At 32.5% G+C, this 22,324-nt stretch overlaps 1 protein-coding gene across 2 annotated transcripts in view; it reads right to left on the minus strand.

The window, feature by feature from the left end:
• LOC117112761 (N-chimaerin-like) overlaps window positions 1-19,160 on the minus strand; it is a 35,836-nt gene extending 16,676 nt beyond the window's left edge. The window contains exons 1-3 of one of the 2 annotated variants that reach the window (XM_033255921.1): window positions 19,007-19,160; window positions 17,001-17,045; window positions 4,905-4,992 (exon numbers count right to left, since the gene is read on the minus strand). In XM_033255921.1, the coding sequence (XP_033111812.1) occupies window positions 4,905-4,992; window positions 17,001-17,045; window positions 19,007-19,037 (164 nt within the window). In that variant the 5' untranslated portion in view covers window positions 19,038-19,160. Of the gene's footprint in view, window positions 1-4,904; window positions 4,993-5,113; window positions 5,571-17,000; window positions 17,046-19,006 lie in introns of those variants that run through there. The other variant, XM_033255920.1, reaches the window with a different exon arrangement.
• Window positions 19,161-22,324: the final 3,164 nt, after the last annotated feature.

Here is a 22,324-nt window from a genome sequence, read left to right on the forward strand (position 1 = left end):
ATATATATTATCAATGAAAATTATGTATTTTTTTAGTATTATTATCATTATCACTGCAATAATTTATAGACAGACATGGTGAAAACAACACACATCGAAATAGCATTGCAGTACCCACTGCTTCTAGGGAATCATATTCAACATTAGTCACTAAGCGAAGGCTTGGTGGTCTAGTAGTTATGACACTAGGATAGTTCTGGAGGTTGTGGGTTCAATTCCCACCCGAACCACTTGCAAATTTTTTTACAAGTAATTAGGAATGTACTAAGCATTCTGTATGACAACATGTCATGTAGGACAAAACATCACTCCTATTTATGAAGATATTATTTAAATTAATTGTTTTTTTGAAGATAAAGATTAATAGTACTGATAGTATTAATTTAATATTAATCAATTAATATCATGCTTATAGTGGAGTGTTATTTTATCTACAGAAATATACTTAACTTATCTAAAAACAAGTAAGATTTAAATTTGTTTATTAATAAAATTATCATTGATTCTATTTTTATCTGCCACAAATACAGTTATGTTAAAATATCTAAGTCAACTTATCAATTTAGGTGTGACTTCATTAAATAGAACATGGTATTTTATTCCTCAATGAATAGATAAAGAACTAGCTGAAACAAAGGGATTAAGAATATCTAGGTCATGGATTAGAACACTCAAGTTAATCCATTTACTATTGACATCACCTAATTAATCAGTGATTGGCTCAACATATTCTATGATATTGACAAGATTCTAGGTTAATTATGATTTACAAAATTCGTTGGAGAGTTTAACATTAAGTCTATTATGGATCTAATGAGGCTAACCAATTAATATGTGGTAATGTACCATACAGTTTGACCTGTTTCACATTTCAAGTAATTACCTTTTCTGCTTTTAATTAATGAACTTTTGACATAGACAAACACTTAGCATGACCATAGAAAGAAAATTGTTGAAGACCAACGCTAAAGACGATATATCCCAAGGGGTAGACAATCTGTCCCAAGGGGAAGACGATTTGTCCCACGGGTAAGATGACTTGTCATACTGTATGGTTTGCAGACGGACAATTTACCTCATGATACAGTTGGAAAATAAGTCTTAATCAAGTCTTAATCATTTCTACCTTTGGTAAGGACATATTGCAGTAGAAAATTTCACAACTCAGCCTATTCATAAACAATTATTCTAAAATGGCAAAAATTAATAAATTACATTTTAATTACTAAAATTATCTATAAATATTATACCAGTATGGGACCCTTTATGTCCTTTACAATTATTATTATTATTATTATTATTATTTTATTTTTTTTAATTTTTTAATTTTTTTAAATTTATTTATTTATTTTTTTATGATTAAAATTTGTATTAATAAGAGATTACAATCATGTGTGGATTGCAAATAATAAGGGGAAAGTCTATATCAATTATATACATATTTTATAGTATAATGTACTTGGTTCGACAATATTAGTGCAATAAATCTTTGTGTATAATTATTCTTTCAATTCTCTAATATGTACTTTTAATGAAACATGTACTAAAACTTATAGAAGTGCTTATAGAAACTACAATTAATTAAAGTAGGCAAAAAGACGAGACTTACATAAGACAATATGTATTGTATGAAACATTTAATAAGAATTTGATGCAAGTTATCTCGGCATTTCCGATTGCGTGCTTCGGCCGCCTTCAGGAGAACTACTTCTTCTGAAGATGGTTGAGTGTGCTGTTTGGGGCATCGAGATGTTCTCAGCTATTCATCGAGTCTTTGTTTGGGTTGTCTACATGGTGTCTCGTAGAAATTCATTTAATGTTAATTATTTTAATTTGTTTTCATATCATTTCTTTTGCCTGTTATATTTTTTATCATTGTCTACGTGGTTGTGTGCCACTGTTACAAACTTGTCATTCCAATTAAATTATTATTATTATGATTATTAATTTAATATTTTAGTTCATCTTTGGGAAGACCTACAAGTATTAAGAAAATTTAAATTAACTATTTGAAAGTAACAAACAGCTACTCATAAAACCTAAAATTATAAAGAACTACAGTAACAATGTTAAAAAAGATAATTATTTAAAAAAAATTAAAAATATATATTTTTTTTGAGGAATAATAATGTGATGTTTTTGAGTCTAGTTGTTATATGATTACAGAGAATTTCATAATTTGATTGATCCGTTTTAAATGTTCTTTTAGCTTGCAGAAATATTTCATTTAGTTTCCATTAAGAATACTGTTTGAGTACGTGTACATTTTGTTAATGATAATCTGATTGGTGAATATAAGTTTCATTGACATATATGATATAGCACTTACATTTAAACATTTAAATAGCATTATAAAATATTTTCTATATCATTTATCTTCATGATCTCTTCAAAACCTTTGAGAATAGCATTGATGATAGCAAAATTGTCTGTTAATTTTCATTTCTCCTTTGAAAGGTTTGATTATTGTCATTTTGAGTGGGCTATATCATGGGAATATCAAAAGATTTTTAGATTTTGAATCTGATTCGTAGAAATTTGTAAACAGATATTATTTCAACATAATTAGGGTTAGATAGATAGATTTATCGGAACTATCTTAACAACAGTGGCACACACATGACAAAATTTTAGTGCGTTGAACATGTCTTTATTAAAAAAATTAAAATAAGCTACAATACGATCAATTAAACAAACACATACAATAATTATAACCACATAGTTGTCTATAGAGGCCAGAGAATAATCTTGCACATTTCATGTACTTATATAGTATTGCTAAATAAAGACCAGAAAGTAACAATTGTTTGTTTAAGCTTTTGATTGGTTTCACCCATTCTCTAACACAGTACTTATTATTTAAGTTTACCTGAAAATGCCAAATAACTGTGAAATATCAGATTTTGCAATTTATATAAACTACATCTTGGTTGTTCCAAAACTAATAAATAAAATATTCTATCCAAATAATTCCCATTATTCAGTATTATATCAATCAAATGTACACTTATAAACATAATTATAAAACTAATGAAGGGATAAGTCATTTACATTAAAATGCCACCGCTCAAAAGCGACCAATTACCCGTGGAATTATTATTAATTTTCTGCATCAATTAACTTGATTTTACGCCTTGCTTCCACATCAGTTTGAACAGTAAATAAAACTTCACATGAACAATGTGGAAAATAATAATTAATCTGAGTTCCTATCTTAATCTGCCGATCTATATTTATTTATACTGCGCAGGCCTCCGCAGCTGAATATATATCATGAGGTTGCAGGTGTTTGGTACAGTGATTGTGATTGGTCGGTTCACCTGGATACAATCCTCTAAATCTTTATGAAGTGTACAGAGTTCTATAACATTCATACAGGTGTTGATGAACACAAAAGACAGGGTGCTACTAGCATTTCAGCCCTTTAGACGAAAAAGGAGAGCACAATATACCACTAGTTTAGCTGACATAACTTTGCTGCTCCTCCCACTTATATAACTCTAAATTATCTAATCCAGCATGGGGTGCAAGCACAAGCCCCCCTCTCCACACCCCTGCATAGCCCTGAATAGCTTTGCTCAACTGGACACTATTTCACTGTAATTTGGTGAGCAAAAAAAAAAATACACACAAGTGGTTAAAAATCAACACATAATATCAACAATTCCCATAGATAGCATCCCTATTATTTATAATTGTGCTACCCCCTACCCCTTCTTAAATTTGAAATAAACTAATGATCGATTAACTGTTTGATTGAAAATAATGCAGATTAATTCCTTACTTTTCTTACAAAAATATTATTCCTATTAACTTGAGTTAAAAACCATAAGAAACAAAACTAAAATTTGATTTTTCCTTGCAAGTACCACAGTACATGCATCATGAATATTCATTAGGGCATGCCAGATCAGGTTCAATGATCTTGAATACAGTATGGGTTTGCTCTGAATTGCAGTTAAAAGCGCACTTAGAACGGAATCAATAACAGCGAGCAATAATAAACTTACTCAAGGACCGTTGCTCTGAATTTGATATTCCACAGGGCTTCTAAATATCTGATTCAATTTTACTACAACAAGGACAAGCGGTACTGAAAATTGATTTTTGATAGATATAGAGGAAAATTTGTGTACATATCTAAGTAGATTGCAACTATTAATGCACAGGGATTCCCAATAAATATATGTGTTATACAAGTGAACTATTGAATAACCTCATTTGTTGTCGTTTGTCAGTATCATATCCTCAAAAGTCAGAAGTAAAAATAATATAATAATTTTTGGTATTTACATAGTGCATGTTAAACATTTTCTCAATGCATTAAAAAATATAGAACAAGAAATTTGGTCAACTGTGGAATCTATTAAAACTGTGGCCGTGTATCACAGATGGATAAACCATGGATGAATGAATGAACTGGTGAGTCAAATGGTCGAGAAGTTAAGGTTGGGAACCGCAAGCTGCAGTCATAATATCGACTCTCGTTCAAGCAGCACGCTGCCTATGGTTCAGATGGTGGATCACGTCTTATTAAATTCATAATTGGCTCATGTTACAAGAACCCAGTACATCTTTCAAAATGCGTAAATGATTACCCCAGTGTAGGGGTCCATACACTCCCTGTTGTGGAGAGATGAGAGTGGCTGGCACATGTTTACCGGGAACCTAAGACACAGTGACTCATGGGGATAACAAAGTTACTGTAGAAGCTAGTCCAAACCACGAGCACTGTCAGACATCAGTATAAAGCGCTACTATATCTAACGTTATATAATTTACGCATTACATCACATAGATGGATGGAAGAGTGAGTGAATGAAGGAATGAATGGATGTATGGATGAATGAATGAATGAATGAATGAATGAATGAATACTACTATATAATCTAAACAAAACTCACTCCTTCCCATAGTGTGGTGGCTTTCCAAGACAGGGTTTTCGACAGACAACTTTGGTTGGTTTTGGTGCTTTCAACTGTAATTGATATACTGAAAGGCAAACAATTTATTAATTAATATTCATAAACAAATAGCTGAAAACAGCAAACTTTCTGAAATACTTAATAAAAAATAAATAAAATATATATCACTAAATAGATTTCTACTCTACATTTTGGTTTGAAACGAACTTCCTCCTTTTTCATATAAAAACACTGTAAATTCACCGAACACCAATTGCATTTGCAGTCTGGTTTATGTGACCAGACATTGTTTGAAATGGATGATGATCCAAACATAACCCTGCCGCAATTTAAGAAAGATGTCTCCATAAGTACACATGGCTTCACTTTGAGCTCCACGAGTCCGGTCATTTTACTAGATGCTTTATTTTAGTCAGCATAGCCACGATTAAAAGAAAAGAGAACAAAACTTTCCAAAGAAAAATGCAAAATTCTTCGCTTAATTTTGGTGACTCCTTTCTGATCATTCGTTGTAGGTTGATACTTAGTGAAGGGTCTGCACTCAACTCGAAGTCGAAAGTGTTTCCTGTCCTAAAGTTTTCTTCATAATTTCCTTTATATATGACAAGTCGGTTCAAATCGCTGACACCATGGCAAGTAATGTTTCCTCCGACAATTAATCAAGTTAAATGACTTGTTTGAAAAATCGTGATTCATTGTTTCCTACGCAGTTAACAGGCAAATTTGAACCGGACAACTCCAGTATTAATAATAACTTCATATCATAACTCCAGAGAACATTAATTTAGAATGACTATCCCCCTTCCTTTATGCCTCTGAGAAGCAACTAATAAACATAGGGCACCCTCTTTGCTTCTGATGATCATTCCACTTATTTGTATCTACGAAGATAACTGTTCAAACATAAAATGATGAGACAGGGACAAGAACAAACACTTAAAGTCCATAAGCACACATGAATAACGCGCTGTGATTCGTGTTGCCAAATTTGACGTGTTTTGGAATTTCTTTGTGTCATGAATTTCAGTTTCCACATGAGTAACTACTGGTCGAAGCAACTCAACAGTAATTGGTATAATTAAAGAACATTGTATGGCCCCAAGAGATATCTAGAGATAACCCGTCAAAAACACAAAAACTATTGAATTGATGCCAAAAGTTCACAGGAAAATTAATATGTCTATTTAACGAAAGTTTTCTTATTAGCTTGTTTAAATATGAAATTTCATTTCAGGTTTATAAAATTTACTTACGTAATAACTTTCTTTTATCAATACATCTATAAAATATATAACACTATTATAAACTTAAAAATTTTTTTTTGACTAATTGAAAGTAATCTACTATAGAATTAGAAGAAATATCCGAAAAAATACAAGAATAGAATTACTATTACAGGGGGGAGGGGGATTCACTATAAATGGGGAACGCTAGTAGCAGAGGCATAACGAAGGGGCTGGAGGCCCTATAGAAACATTTTGTATTTTTGTTATGTATTGCAATTTTATTAAAAGTAGTGGCAATACATGGAAGGGAAGATGGAAAATAGATCTGCCCCTAGTTTTTTGTTTTCAGATAAATCCTGGTGTTTTGATAGAATCTGAACTCACATCCCTGAAATTGGATGGCAAACACCAAAGCTACACCTCCACTGTTACCAAGCAGCTTAGCTCAATTGGCTAATCTGGTAGTAGCCACTGTGTGTGCGCTGAACCGTGGAGATCTCTAGGTCGCCGGTTCAATTTCCATCGCTGCCTCGCTAGAGGGCTGAAATAAAAGTTATAATAGCGCACCGTCTTTCGGATGAGACGTTTAAGCCGTTGGTCCCGTGTGCATTGATGGCCCATGTGCACGTTAAAGAATGCAGTACACTCTTTGGAAAAGAGTAGGGGATTGTCTCCCGGTGTACTGTCCAATCACCACCAGAAGGACCCTACTGGAAATAAGTCTTCTTCTAGACTTTCGTGGGCTATCCTTGGTGTATATAAATAAATCAAATCCAATCCAATCCAAGCTGCACCCCCACTGCTACCAAGCTACACATCCACTCCTACCAAGCTGCAGTTCCACTCCAACTGTTGTTAAAATCTGACCCAGGTAAGATTTATCCGAGCATGCTTTTCATAGGTGGATTCAAGCAGAGCAAAGCCAGCCCGGGACCCCCTAGATTTTTCAAATTATTATTGAGAAAGAAAGAAGATTTAATCAAATTTAAAGTCAGAGATTGCCGTAACCATCAAATTTCATGCCTCAGCCAAGTATGGTGGGGCTTAGGTGGTCTAGCCCCTTAATCTGTGAGTGTCCCTCCCTGGATCTGCAACAGATTTTTACCCCTCTAATGTCGGCAAATCTAACATGATTCTGTTTTCATATCTGAGCAATCTACAGTAGGTTTTATAATAATAGTCATTGGAACATGCAGATGAATCTACATTTAATTAACCAGATTCAAGATCCTCTTGCAGATCAATACAGTGACACAATGAGAAATATGTTATCATGTACCCAAAAGGACGTTGAACTTGCTGACAATATGTCTTTAAGTTTTTAGTTACAAGACACAGCTAAGCACGTACTCGTCAATGCACTTAACTTCTATCTGTTTATTCTATTTTTGTGTTTCAAATGATTATTAATTTTTTTTTAAATTTTGATTATATAAAAATGCACACTAATTATAAGCAGTTTAAGCTGATTGGTGTTGATTAGTAATGTCTTAAATAGTCAAATTATAAATATTCACAACTTTTAAAAAGTTTTGTATAATTATGAAACGCAGTTGTGAAGCCGGACACAGACTCTGTTCAATGGTGATATGACCAGTGGTGCGAAGTGGCCAGGGCAACCGGGGAAAATGCCCCTGGGCCCGGGATAACTACGTAAAATTTAATAAAATAAAATAAATAAATAAAAATTAGTATCATTGATGTGTTTTTCCTACGAGAATTGTAAATAAAGCTGACCGTTCTTCTATGAAAGCTAGTAATTAATTGCTTCTAATTCTTTTTCATGAATATTTTCATGACTTCTACTACTACAGTGTTTATGTTTACAATCTTTCAAATAGTAAATTCTTTACGTTAATAATTATAAAAGGCTTGGACATTGTCAATATACACAAGTTAGAAAATACAAATAACATGATAGAAATTCGATTGTCAAATAAATACTGAATTAATATGTTAAACCAGTGGTGGGAGGCTGGCCCCACCCTCTAAATCTTTCATAATTTTACAAAAATTGAGAAAAAAAAAATTCTACTCAAATTTAAGTCTAAGAGTGCAATTTCCGGCCATCTGGAGGTGCCATAATCATAAATTATCTTACCTCAGCCCCAACCATGGTGGGGCTGAAATAGATACAGTAGACAATCCATCTGTGAAAGTCCTTCTCTGGGCCCCCTCTATTTCAAATTCCTAGATCTGCCACTGTAAAATTTGATACCTATGTTATGAATCTTTTCAGCACATTTGAATGAAAGTAAAGATAGCTTTTACTTTTCATGTTTCTACACATTATTTTTCATGACCTGGTAAAAATAGGCACTCTATAATCAATTAAATTAGTCCTCTAATCTGTTAGGCTGTAGCTTCTGGAGTGGGAGTGGGGAGACCCACAAGGGATATGTCACTCGATACCATTTGGGCCCTAGCCGGCCCAAAATTTTGGTGCAGAATTTGGAGCAATATGGTTGTTTGATTAAGGTTATCTACAGTACACCACAATCATTGTCACAAAATTAACAAATTTCTATAGTTCCTTAAAAATGACAAATGACATCCATCGACCCTGCTACTGTAATGTAGACCTTGCAGAGTTTTCTATGCTGACGTGACACAATTATTCCCTGGAACAATTCATCATATCCTATCGAATATTAATATAATTAAGTACAATTATTAGGCATCCTGTTGCACTAAATACAGTGATGACACGCCTATGTTGGGAAAACTTTACTAAATTATATTAATACATAATATTGATTCCATGACAGATGTGAAGTATAACTCGATAATAAAGAATTACACGATTTTGTTTGTATATAGAGGGCGTTGTAATACCTTGGTGTCCATCTTTGACAGTAATTGATGAATTATATTTTTATTTTGAAAAAATAATCCAACCTAAAGATGACCGACAGTTCTGCACTTGAGACAAAGTTGAAAGAGATGCTAGCAGACTATTAAGGGCAGTATTTTACAAAAAACTTGCTAAAAATAACAACAAAACTATAATAAAACAACAGACTATTAATTTCATTATACAGTAATGAAGTAAGCGTTTAATTAAAAGATTAATTTAAGATATTTGATTAAAACATTTGAGTTTTGTACTTTATGGTAAAACTGTATCCAAAATACAGGTTCTCAATTAATTTTTTATGGGAGAGGGAAATTAAATGTGATAGGTGAATACTATAGGTAAGAATATTCATACTGTTTTATTTAGAGTCTGAGGACATAAATAAAAAAAAATTCTAAAAACATGTCTTCTTTTGCAGATTTTCCTCTTGAAACATGTTCAAATAATAATTGAGGAAGTTAAAATTATGAATTACTTTTAGTTTCTCAGCTGTATAGTTTCTTTATCTCAACTCAATATTAAATATTAACATACTGTCTCTGATGTGCTAAAAACTTTCAAAATAAAATTAAATATTTTAATGGTTTACTTTGTAGGATAAATTATTTAGGATTTAGTTGAAAATGAGAATGAAAATATTACCAACTAACTGATGTAAGTACTGTTTCCATATTAATATTCTTTTGCAAAGACCTTTAACACTTTGAGCGCCTGATGTTTTTTACAGTTATCCCACGCAGAACTGGAGTTTTCAGCAGATACTAATGGACTTTAAAATTTTTCCTGAAAAATAATACCTAATGCAAAAACAGATGAGTTATATATGAAAAAAAAACAAAAAACAATATTAAAAGGGATTTCAAAATGATACTATTTGTTTTGTTCAATGACTATTGCAACATGTATCAAAATTGATAGTAAGTATGGCTACTTTTGCAAATTTAGTTCAAAAACTGCAAAAAAAAACTGAGATAATGAGCTTTGAAAGGAAGGTTTTTCACTATATGTGTGGTGGGTGGGTGACTTAAAATAACATTTTCAGGCTGTCCAGACATCCAAATGAGCTCAAATCTTTTACACATTCCATAACAGCACCCTCTATTTGATTATAAAAAAAACATTAAAGACAGAAGACGCACAAACGATGGGTTACCAACGGTGCTTAAAGTGTTAATTATCTGAAAAATCCAAGGCTTTTGTAGTAAAGGATTTGTAAATCAGTAAAAACTTATCTGGTTTGAGCTAGTATTTGAAATAAACAACATATTTGATGTTTTTAAGAAAATGACCTATTCAATATTAATTTGTTTGTTTTTTTTCCTTAGATTTTATAACAGACAACATATTATTAATTTCAGATCATGTTAAATTAGCATCATGAAATACTTGGAAATGCTATAGCAATAAAAAATTAAAAAAGCAAAACAAACAATGTTCTGACTACAGTATATCCTTCTCATTCTAAATTTAAGTACATACTCCATAACAAATATCAATGGGCCACAATAAAATATTCTTAACCAGATTAGTAGATATGGGTGGAACATGAAGGTTTGGCAAAATAAGGTAATAATATGAGCTGATTTTTAAATAAATTTTCCATATAAATTTTTATCCACTTTTGAAAATGAAATAAAAAAAAAATGATTGATTCACCTTAAATAAAGAATAAACTATTTTGAATCAGTAACTTACGTTTGTAGGCTGCTGATATTCCCTGAAACCTACCCAACGTCGCTGCAACTCTTTTATTGATTTTTTTCAAAGTTTTTTTTCGGCGTGATTCTTTGCGATACATCTTGATTAATTTTCTCAACAGATTGATGCCCAACAAAATGTTTTCTCTTAGTTTTTACTTTAGGTAGACATATATAATTTAACTCACAGTTCATTAACAGTTATAATAATACTGGAAAATAGGTTCAAAAAGAAGCAAAAAAATATGCTTTACTGCTTTAACAATGTAAACAATGCTGTCCTTTTAAACAAAAATACTCAATAGATTGTTGAAATTCAGCCCAAGACTCAATTTTTGTCAAAGTATCACTTCAGGTCAAAGTTATTATACCTTCACATAAACACAACAGGTTTTCATCCAACAATGATGATATTTTGAAATTTTTTTCATTAATAATTCTTGAGATGATTGATGGAAATAAGATGATGAGCAATCCCCTGCTGAGACACTTCACTTCTTTCAGGGTTACACCAATAGAGACCTATTATATTATTTTGTTGAGTGAGGGTTATGGTCTTCTTTAATTTAACTTATGGATTGATATTGTTTAATCATATTTCTCAAATGGACCAAAGACTGGTACAGTACTCTTTACTTGAGCAAGATGGGTTCTCTTAAACATGTGTGCGGTCTGGTATATGTAAATCTTTACTTGCGTAGTAAGTAAGCTGGTACACTTTCTTAGCTTGAATGGGTGGATGCTATTTACTTGTAAATAAATCTTCACTTGAGAAATGAGAAAAAACTTGCACATCTTACTAGTAAAGGATGGTACTCTCTGCTTGAATTATCTGATAATATTTACTTGACTGAGGACTGGTAATTTCACTTGACTGAGGACTGGTACTATTCACTTGGCTGAGGGCTGGTACTGTTCACTTGACCGGGGACTGGTACTATTCACTTGGCTGAGGGCTGGTACTGTTCACTTGACAGGGGACCAGTACTGTTCACTTGATTCAGAGCCAGTACTTTTTACTTGACTCAGGGCTGGTGCTTGTTCACTTGACTAAAGGCTGGTAGGTTTTACTTGACTGACGGCCAAAACTGTTCACTTGACTGAAGGATATCACTCATTGCTTGACTGGTAATAGCTGGCACTATTCACTTGAATAAGCAGGTACTATCTACAAGTAAGTCTAACGACCAGTACTCACCACTTAGATGAGGGCTAGTGCTCACCTAAAGTATGGCTTACAAAGTTCTCTGTAAGTTATTATATCAAAGGCAGAGCAAGTTTTATGCTGGAGACAACATGGCGAATGCTCCACTAAGAAAACATTATTTCTCAATGAACTCATTACAGTTTGTTTCCTTAATTTCCTTTAATAACAAATGCCGCTTTAGTTCAATAAATTATATATCAGGGCACAGACATCAAAATAAGAATATTTCCTTTAAGATTGTCACTTAGTTGAACGTCAGGAAGACAAAAGACCACCAAGTACAGATTTATCAGGAACACATATTGACTCATTGATTGTGGTATGACAGACTACTACTAACAAACAGGTAAGCCTGAAGTACCTGTCATTGTGCCTACACATATTCTAGGAATTATTTCATAATCTCCAAAGAATGACACACTCTTTGATGCAGAGAAAACACAATGGAATGAAACCTGGAAAACAGTAACTAAATATCACAAATTTATTTTGCAAATAAGAACAATTAAGAAAATGTTGGTCATTGCTTGGGATTTAATAGACTTTAATGTGTTTTTTTCTGTATTGTTTTCCTTAAACATGTAATCACTAGTTCAAGGTTAAGCTGACTCATCAAAGATCTTCTTTTAAAAAATCTTTGGTTTTTAATTCAGTACTAGCCAAACATTGGATGGAATCAATTTGGGCATAACACTGAAATGGATTGGATTTAATCGGTATGAACACCCATGGCAACCAATGAATGTATGAATCGGATTTATTTCCAGATGGGTCCTTCCGGTTGTGATTGGACAGTACACCGGGATACAATCTCCTACTATTTTCCGAAGAGTGTACTGCATCCCTTTAATGTACACGTTGTCCACATTGCTCTAATAATTATAGCGTGCTCTTTCATCAGCACTTCACGTTCAACATTATCAACATTTCCACAAGTGTACTATTAACAGTACTGTACAGTAGTGGGGAGGGGGTAGACAAATTTGTACACTTTTACATATGCATGAAAATGTTGATTCAAAATAACAGGCAGTATATAAAATAATGGTAAAATTATAATGTAACCATGGATATAATATTCATTTTTAAGCAACCAAGTACATTCCTTTAGTTGACTTCACAAAATATAGAAAATGGTTTTGCAAAATTGACATTTTTTTGTACACTTTCAGAGTGGAGGGAGAAGGTACCAAAAAAAAGGTACTCTTTGTACACTCGTGAAAATGTTGATAATTGAATGACCCCTCAAACACAAGGAGAGTAGTGCATGGAATTGAACCGGGTACCAAAGGTTAACAATGGATTGCTATCTGTCAGCGCAATATGTTGCTCTGTAACATTATTTAAAAATTTGATGAAGCAAAAAAAAAAAACAAACAAACAAAAAAAAAAAATTTAAAAAAAACCATTCCTATGACATTTTATGGTGTTCTATTGAGGACAATAGGGTCATCATGTGAGAGCTTCATCTCACCAATAAAAATATGATGAATTCTGGATATTTATGTTTCAAAATGCACTGAAGATACTGTAAATGTAGGCTCAATATTGTTAACAGCATAATCTCAGAATAATAAAGAAGTTTTCCGTATTACAGTTTAGTTTCTCAGGTATAGGTTTAAGTTTATGGCAAAATTGTGCTGGAAAACACAACAAAATTTAATACTCAGAACCTAAATCCATGGGTAATCTCTATAGGATTCTGTCATTGTGTGTTAATATTTTGATACTCTGGAGTGCAGACCATATTTCCTTGTATTGTTTCGCTGTCACTTCCTGCGTCACAAAATCAATAAAATAATGAACTTATCATCATCATCAGCTATGAATTACGTTTCCGCCCAACCCAGTTTTTAACTGAATTCTTTCTTAAGCTAGACGACAATGGAAACCGTAACTGTTACAAAATGTGCACCGGATCATCATGTCAGGAAACCTAAACAGACCTCTTCATAATCTCAAGTGGATCAAATCTTCATTCAGTAGCAAACTCATTTAAACTACATCTTAAAAAACATATCCTCTACAAAACCCTTCCTTTATTACACACATACGTACTGTAACTTGTAAGGGGATGTTCGTTGGTGGGTGTGTGCACGGAGGTGTTCTCCGTGGTGTGTGTGGAGATGTGTCGAGACATACAGGTATTATTTGAGAGTTGTGTGTGTTTAGTAATGCGAGTATGTACACATTCTGTTCTATACTATGATTGGTCACTTTTATTTCAACCAAAGTTAAAATACGCATCCTAATGTAACCTTGTTTAATATAGTACCTTTGTTTTATCTGTTTTTATATTTCTCATATAATAGTAAGGTCTATTTCCAAATTTATATTCTATTTTTTGTATTTTGGCATCAGATTTAAGGAATAGGATTAGTCAGTTTGTGTATTACTTTCTTTGTATGTTTTTAATGTTTATGTTGTGCATAGAGGTCCCCATAATATGCGATATGCGATCTATAAATCGACCACTATTTATTATTACTATTATACTTCAGACTTGTTCTGTATGGAGTCACCCATTCAACATATGTTCAATATATAATTAGCTCTTAATATCAGAATCTAGTTATGGTGACAAAATTGTTTTGTTACTGAGAAGAAAAAACTGGAATATTTGAATGGACACAAAGCTTAAAGTCTGGACTTAACTAATAATAATAATAATAATAATATGTCGCTCTTATATAGCGCTTCATGCACAATGCCTCTAAGCGCTTCACATTACTAGAGACCATGTTAAAGGATTTACCTGAACTGAACAAAATTCACTATTCATGAACTATATCTGGTAATTTTTTTACCTAGCAACCTGAGCATTATACTAAATTTATAGTTACTTAAATAAAACAAAATATCTATATTTTACAAAATCATTTGCATATTTCCTGGAGTTAATGCAATCCCATCCCATGTGTGAGAATTGTTTCCTAGAGAATGTCTCAAAAGGGAGATCCTTCCTATCAGACAAACCAGGGACTATTGACAGACAAGCTACAGTCTAATATTATACATATAAACAGAACAAATACATTATAGAGAGAGAGAGCAGTATAGTTCAGTCAGCTAAACTGGCGGTAGCCATTGTGTGTGCATTGAACTGTGGAGATCTCTTGTCCCGGGTTCAATTCCCATCGCTGCTTTCCTTGTATTTCATCTGGAGGGCTACGATAGCGCAGTCTTTCGGATGACACGTTGAAAACTCTTCGAAATAGAGTAGGAGATTGTCTCCCGATGTACTGCTGAATTGCCACCAGAAGGACCCCACTGGAAATAAGTCTTCTTTAAACCTTCTGTGGGTTATCCTTGGTGTGTAACACCAAATAAATCTAATTTATTCTTTAATAGCAATTTTCTTATATTCACAGGGATTTGTAACAATTACCACAGAACTTGCAAGTAGTAAGTAGTAACAGTTTAATTTCTCTGTTGGTTGGGATATCTCCTGATATACAAAATAAATCCAATTTGTTCTTTAATAGCACTTTTTTTTATTCGCAGGGATTTGTAACAATTACCACTGACTTGTTTATAACTCACTACCTCTATAAAGTTTAAGAAAACATGAATTCAACATAGTGTTGTATAGTGCAAACAGTTTACTAAGTACTAATAAGTAATAATTAAAGTAGAAACATTTAAATTTCACTGCTAGTTGGAATACCTCCTGAATATTCAATATATATATATATTTTCTGTTGCAAATAGAGAATGCATTATGTTTGTAGAAATGTGAAATTTGTAAATTGAAGTGAATTATTTTATAATCTATTAATAATTATTCTGAATAATAATAGTGAATAATCTGAGTACAGAAATATTATAAAAAATTTAAAAATAGATATCAATAACAATGTAATATAATTAATTAATGATCAAATCAACAATGTTTTAGATTGAACAGCTAATGTTCAAAATGTTGTATTTCCTTATGTGATTTTGCTTTGTGATTACATCATTTGGCTGAATAATTAAAATGAATAATGTGGTGATAAATCTCAGAATCTAATGCTCTGAGAATTACTAAACATTTATTTTTAAACCATATCAAACAAAATACAACTGCCTTCTGTTTTTAATTTTAATTTCTGTTTTAAATCTCACAAAAAATCATACATAATAATACTGTAAATTCCTTGTAATTTAAAAAAAAGGACAGAATAAAGATGTGCTCACATTGGTTAATACAAAAACATTTCTAGCTTTCAATGATAGTATCTGATTATATTTTGAGTTTTGGTTTCCATTAAAATGTTTAAATATTAATGATATAGTTATGAATACAACTTTAAAATACAAATAATGGTAAAACATAGGGGGTCTAACAAAGCATGGTCCTCGCTAATATACCCAAAACAATGGCGGCCACAAACAATGGCATTAGTCCAGGCATTCTATAGACCATAGATGGGTAGGGGGAATTCATATAAGTTTGTTCTATGTAGAATTTAAGTCATTTTTAAAATTTTATACGTTATAACTAATTTTAGTTGTTATTGGCTGTAGGCTGTAACAACAGCCAATTTTCGAGTGAACAATGGTTGTGGGCTAGCACAAAATTACTACTGAGCCAAATTTTGCCCACCTGTTCAGTAGACCTTCTACGATGTATGAAGTAATGGAGATTTTGAATTCAGACACATTTTTTTTCAGACTTTGACAGACATAAAAAATAACACTGTTTCAACTTTAACACAGACAGGAAACATGCAGTGACTCGAATACTAGTCAACAGCAATACTAAGTTTGACGATCAAAAATGATTTTAAAGCTATTTTGAAGATAAGAATATTATGTATAAGATCATAAAAACAATCCAATATAATATTTTAAGCCATAGTTGTCAAATTCTAGTCAATAGGCAATAGTATTCTTTTGGTCCTAGTAAAATTTTTGAAAAACTTTACCCATGAGAGGAATAAAAATACAGGTTAACAAATTTTTTTGAAAACAAATGCAAACAATTTTTTTATGTTCTATAGTATGTATAATGTTGAAATTAACAATAATTTACATTTATTAATATTAATAAACATAATTTTAAAATAAAATACATAATTCAATAATTTAAATTATTTAACTCACAGTAAGACTTCCACATAGTAGGTTCAGGATCCTCTTTGCTGTTCCCTAAAAAACAAAAAGAGAAAATATTACTACCTGTACTACAGTAACTCAACTGTTTAAGAATGGGAATTTTGAATAGGTAAATTTATGAATGGGGGCCATGCATGGCTGAGCTTCAATGGTGTGTAGAGTACAGAAAATGGCAACGAACAGTAAAATGTGCTTATTGTTTATATCCCGAAGTTTATACCATACTAATATTTTTCAAGATGGGAACCAGTCTGGAAAAATTTGATGCTTTAGAATGATTGGCTGATTTGATGGATTTTTAACATTTTAATGCCTTTCAGTGGAATCAATTAAGAAGCAATAAACGTATTTGTATTTAACTTCAAATATTTATTCTATTGTACTATGTTTGTCTAATATCTATAAACATTTATCTAATACCTATAAACATAATCAACCTCATGTTCAAACAAGTAATTTTACTGTTTATGTTTGTTTATCATGTGTACTATTTGGAACTAGATATTGAGTAACAAAATCATCTTCAAACTACTTGAAGAATAACTTTCCTAACAATCTAGAAGATAAACATTTTTCCTATGTTAAATGAAGATATTAAACTCAATAAATAGATATAAATATGTCAGTAAAAAGATAAATTAAAGCATAAACCCAGGAGGTTGTGGAAAAAGTCTAAAAATAAAGTAACTAAACAATGAAAATGTAGATTACGATTTTAAATAATAGAACTCGAAAAACAGTGAAAAAATGCCTTTCATTCATAAAAATGTATTACACTGTTTATAGTATATGTTTTTTTGTTCAGGAAGTACAAATACTTGGGCTACAGTATTTTATGTCTAATTATAACCTTGTACAACTTTTATGAGCTATATTTTATGGAAGTATACACAGGGTATTAAACCAAAGTTCACATTATCCCTAGCTCTCAGCAGTAATAGGAGTGATGTTTTTACCTTACGTGTTTTCATACTGAATGCTCAGTACTTTTCCAAATTCTGAAAAAAAATCCAGCAAGTGATTCCAGTAGGAACCAAACCAATGTCCTATAAGTATAATCTAGCATGGTATCTTAACCACTAGACCACTGAGTTTAAACTTGTGACTATTATTTAATCCGATCCCATGTAGGGTACTGGCAATGCTATTGAGATGGTGATTTCGTCAGGAGATTTAATAGAAATTATGTTTTAACCTATCTGACATGTTATCATACAGAGTGCTCTGTTTCTTTCCCAAATATTAGGGGAAAAAACACTATTTGAAAAGTAAGAAGTACATGAAATAGTACATGAATAAAAACAAGAATAAACAAAAATGAATAATAATTATGAAATATCCGTTGCAGCCTACAGCATAAGTACAAGGAAGGAAGTTTTACATATTATTTTTAATACCTCCTTGGTACAAGCATGGAGCTATAAATCCATTGTACAGAAGTACCTAAAAATGAATAATAAACAATAACAACAAAACAGGATTTTTTCTCACGATCAAAACAACTCCACTCCCTAAATCTCATATGGAGATTTAGTTTGTGTAAAGCATCGTGTGTGTATGTTTGTCTTGTGTAAGGGATTGTCACCTACAAGTAGGATAGTGATATATTCGCTGTTGACAATCCTTGGCACATGTATTGTGTGCCTAAATAAATAAATAAATAAAAGACTATTTGTAATGTTTTACATCACACAGGTGGAATTAAAAAAGTTAACAATTTTCATGGGACATCATATTTGTTACAGATTCATAACAATTGGAAATTTCAGACGTCGCATTATCAATACAAGAAGAACATACTTCATTCAATTGAAAAACAAATAATTTCCGCTGTCGGACACCCTATATTATAAGTCAGACAGCAGACTTCACTCATAGCTAGGCCTTCGTGTACTTAGAATCGTTACTTAGCAAGGGCCAGCGTACACTTAGTGTGCGTAGGCCTAATATGTTAGAAGGCTCAGCAAAACAGCAAAACGAATTTTATTACTTACGATTACTTGTATAGGCTTGCATATTTGCCATATTCAATTTATGTTTGCTTTACGTCTCTCTGTCAGTCTAGTTTGATTTGTCTTTATTTTTCTTCGGAGTCCCAAATGTTTTCTTCCGCATGACCTATCTCTTTGTACTGTTCAAAATATTTCCGGTTTAGTGCACCGCCACAAAGTGTGCGAAGGTTGCCGCTTCTTAGCGGTCACAACAGGTAGGTAGCTATAAGTTCAGACACGCGTGCTCTTATATTAATTGTTATCATTATACTGTACAACAGTGGCACTCGTACATAACGGTGCGTCCAAAAAATATAAAAAAACAACATACAAGCAAAAACAAAGTAAATCAAAACGAAACAAATCAAACTTACAAAAAAAGGATAGATTTAACGTAGTAAACTACAAAACCTTGAACAAACATGTTTTTAAGTCCCTGCCTTCCTTCAACCTTAATCCCAAGTATCGATACTCAAAACCCATCACTAATTTCTAGACTGCATCTCCCGAGCCGCCCGAAAAAATTAACATGAACAAAAGAAGGAGAAAACGAACTAACAATTTTGTGTCGTTTTGCTAGTCGAGGTTTTGGCCGCGAATTGAGGTGAAATAATAATTGATCCTTCAATAGATGAATTATTGAAACACAGGACCTATTTGCACGACTTAAGAGTAATCGCTTCCATAGAGTAGTAAGCAGTTGGAAATTTAGTTCATGATTCCACCAGGAATTCGTAGCTCTTATTAATTTTCATCTCGTCATTGCTTTTCTTGTTGTAAATGTTTTACACAGTTTGGGATTTTTTAAAATATTTTTTTTCTGAGCAATTAGGTTTTAAATTATACCAAGTGCATGCGGCAATTTGATTTGAGAATATATATATATATATACTGTCTCTTATACACATCTAGATGTGTATAAGAGACTGTATAAGAGACAGTATATATATAGGTCGAGGATTCGAGCCCAGTGGAAGCTCAGTTTTTTTTTTCTTTCTTTGTCAGATTCCTCCTCTGTGACGTTTTGTATATATAGTAACACATAGAATATATTGAATTAACATATATAATTGTTCCGTGGCACTGTGGGTGTATATGCCAATATAGGCATAGGCCTATTGCTATTTAGTATACATACAGTATATTCATTGACACACTGACGGTCTCTAAACTTCCTTATATGATTTCAGCGGAATCAATTAAGAAGCAATAGGCCTAACTCTACCGGTATTTGTATTTTAACTTCATGTTCAAATATTTTCTCTACCAGACGCAGATCCAGACCTTCCCAGTTCGGCCAGGCAAAGGTCAGGGTGAGAAAGAAAAATAAAATGTTGACCATTTTTCTACTAACAATTATAATACTTTCCTTGACACTTATTTTGAACATTACCAATAGGATAATGTTTAAATCCACACAGCCTATATCATACACTTTTACACTGATTGTACGGTTAGGGCCTACCAGGGACGTATATTCCCATTACATTATGTTCTTCCTTTTCTATAGCGCATGATACAGTGAAACGTCACGTAACCACTACTAATTCGGAGTCCCCAGCACAGCCGTACCTGTGTCTATGTTGGCATTGACACTGTATGTTTCTAGCATTATTTCAAAGTATCAACCTATCCTATCAGACATTCACATAAACAACAAAACCAATGAAAAATATTTGGCTTAACTATTGTTTTTAGCAACAGTGACCAATGCCGTAGCTAGAATTTTCAAAAAGTGCGGGACAATTTATCCGGGTGGACCCTTTACGTGACGTGTAAATTCAAATAATGTGGACCAATTTTTTTTAAAGTTGACTCATTTTACGCAAAAAATATGAAAATCTGGACTCACTTTTCAAAAAGTGAACTCATTAAATTATATTCAAATCCTGAGAGTGCCATTTCTGGCCATCTAGAGGCGACGTAATCTTAATTTTTATTACCTCAGCCCCAACCATGGTGGGTCTGAGGTGTCTATCTGTGAAGGTCCCTCCCTGGGCACATTATATTTCGAATTTCTGGATCCGCCACTGCAAGGACCACCCCATCTGTGCGAAGGTCAGGGGAAATCCTGGATCCGCGCCTGTCTGCTGCTGTACCGTATTTGTATGTGTATATGGCTATACAGGTCCTATTGATAATCAATTGATTATTAATATGTATGATGAGTGCTAGAAATACTGGTACAAATAATGATACATAGTGATGTAATTTTGTGGTGTTATTCATCACCTGATTGGTGTTATTTCCCATTCAATGTTCCGGCAATTCTTCATGACTTTTACTATTTTGTATACATATACAGTAGGCCTACACTATATTCATTGACACGCTGGTGGTCTTTGAGCTTCCTTATATGATTTCAGCGGAATCAATTAAGAAGCAATAACTGTATTTGTATTGAACTTCATGTTCAAAATATTTATATTCTACTGTACTGTATCTTATTGTATGTTCAAAAACAAGTCTTTTTACTGTTAATGTTTATTATGTGTAGGATTTGGAACTGGATATTGATTTAATAAAACATATCATCTTCAGATAAGATAGGCCTACTCCAACACGTATCAAAATGCACGCCATCGTGTCGGGATTCAACTATATATCCTACTATCACCTTCAAATTTGAAGAATAAATTAATGTTTCTAGCAACGGGAATAAAAGAGAAACATTTTTCCTACAGATTGAGTGAGGAAATTGAACCCAATACAACTTGAAGTTTCTGAAGTTCTCGTCGTCGTACCTTATAAATATGCATGAGAATAACTTCGCTGTTGTGACTACTAAGAAGTGACGACCCTGCCTAACTCCTATCAATGTTATAGAGGGCGCCAAACTGAAATTAGATGTTCTCAGGGACAATTTTGTCTGTAAATTTAAATGAATGTAAAAATGTGAATAATATGCCTACTACGTATGGTCCTTGTTGAAAATAGATAAGAAAATTCGGATTAGGCCCATGGAGACCTGCGATAGTCTCAGTGCAGCACATACAGGGAGATATTATCCTACTTCGTTCGATAATAACGTATAGTAACTTATATCTCCCTGACAGTAGTTTTTTTTTTTTTGCACTTGTAAAACGTCGATCTTAAGGACGTGGTAATTAAGTACTTTTTTATTGATACTGTAGTTAAGTTATGGAAGGAAGTTTCTTTTGAACCCTGTCCTGTAGAAAGAATTGTGCTTTTTGGTTTTAATTTTATGTAATTAGTTAATAATATTCGGTTGTCTTTGAACGCGTCAGTAGACGAGTGCCACTGTAACGACAGTGTCAGTTCAAATAAATTAATATAAATATACTACAAGCCGCAACTTGT

Source organism: Anneissia japonica, unplaced genomic scaffold (assembly GCF_011630105.1).
Source record: "Anneissia japonica isolate Jap-2015-1 unplaced genomic scaffold, ASM1163010v1 scaffold287809_len330493_cov202, whole genome shotgun sequence".
Taxonomy (NCBI): Eukaryota; Metazoa; Echinodermata; class Crinoidea; order Comatulida; family Comatulidae; genus Anneissia; species Anneissia japonica.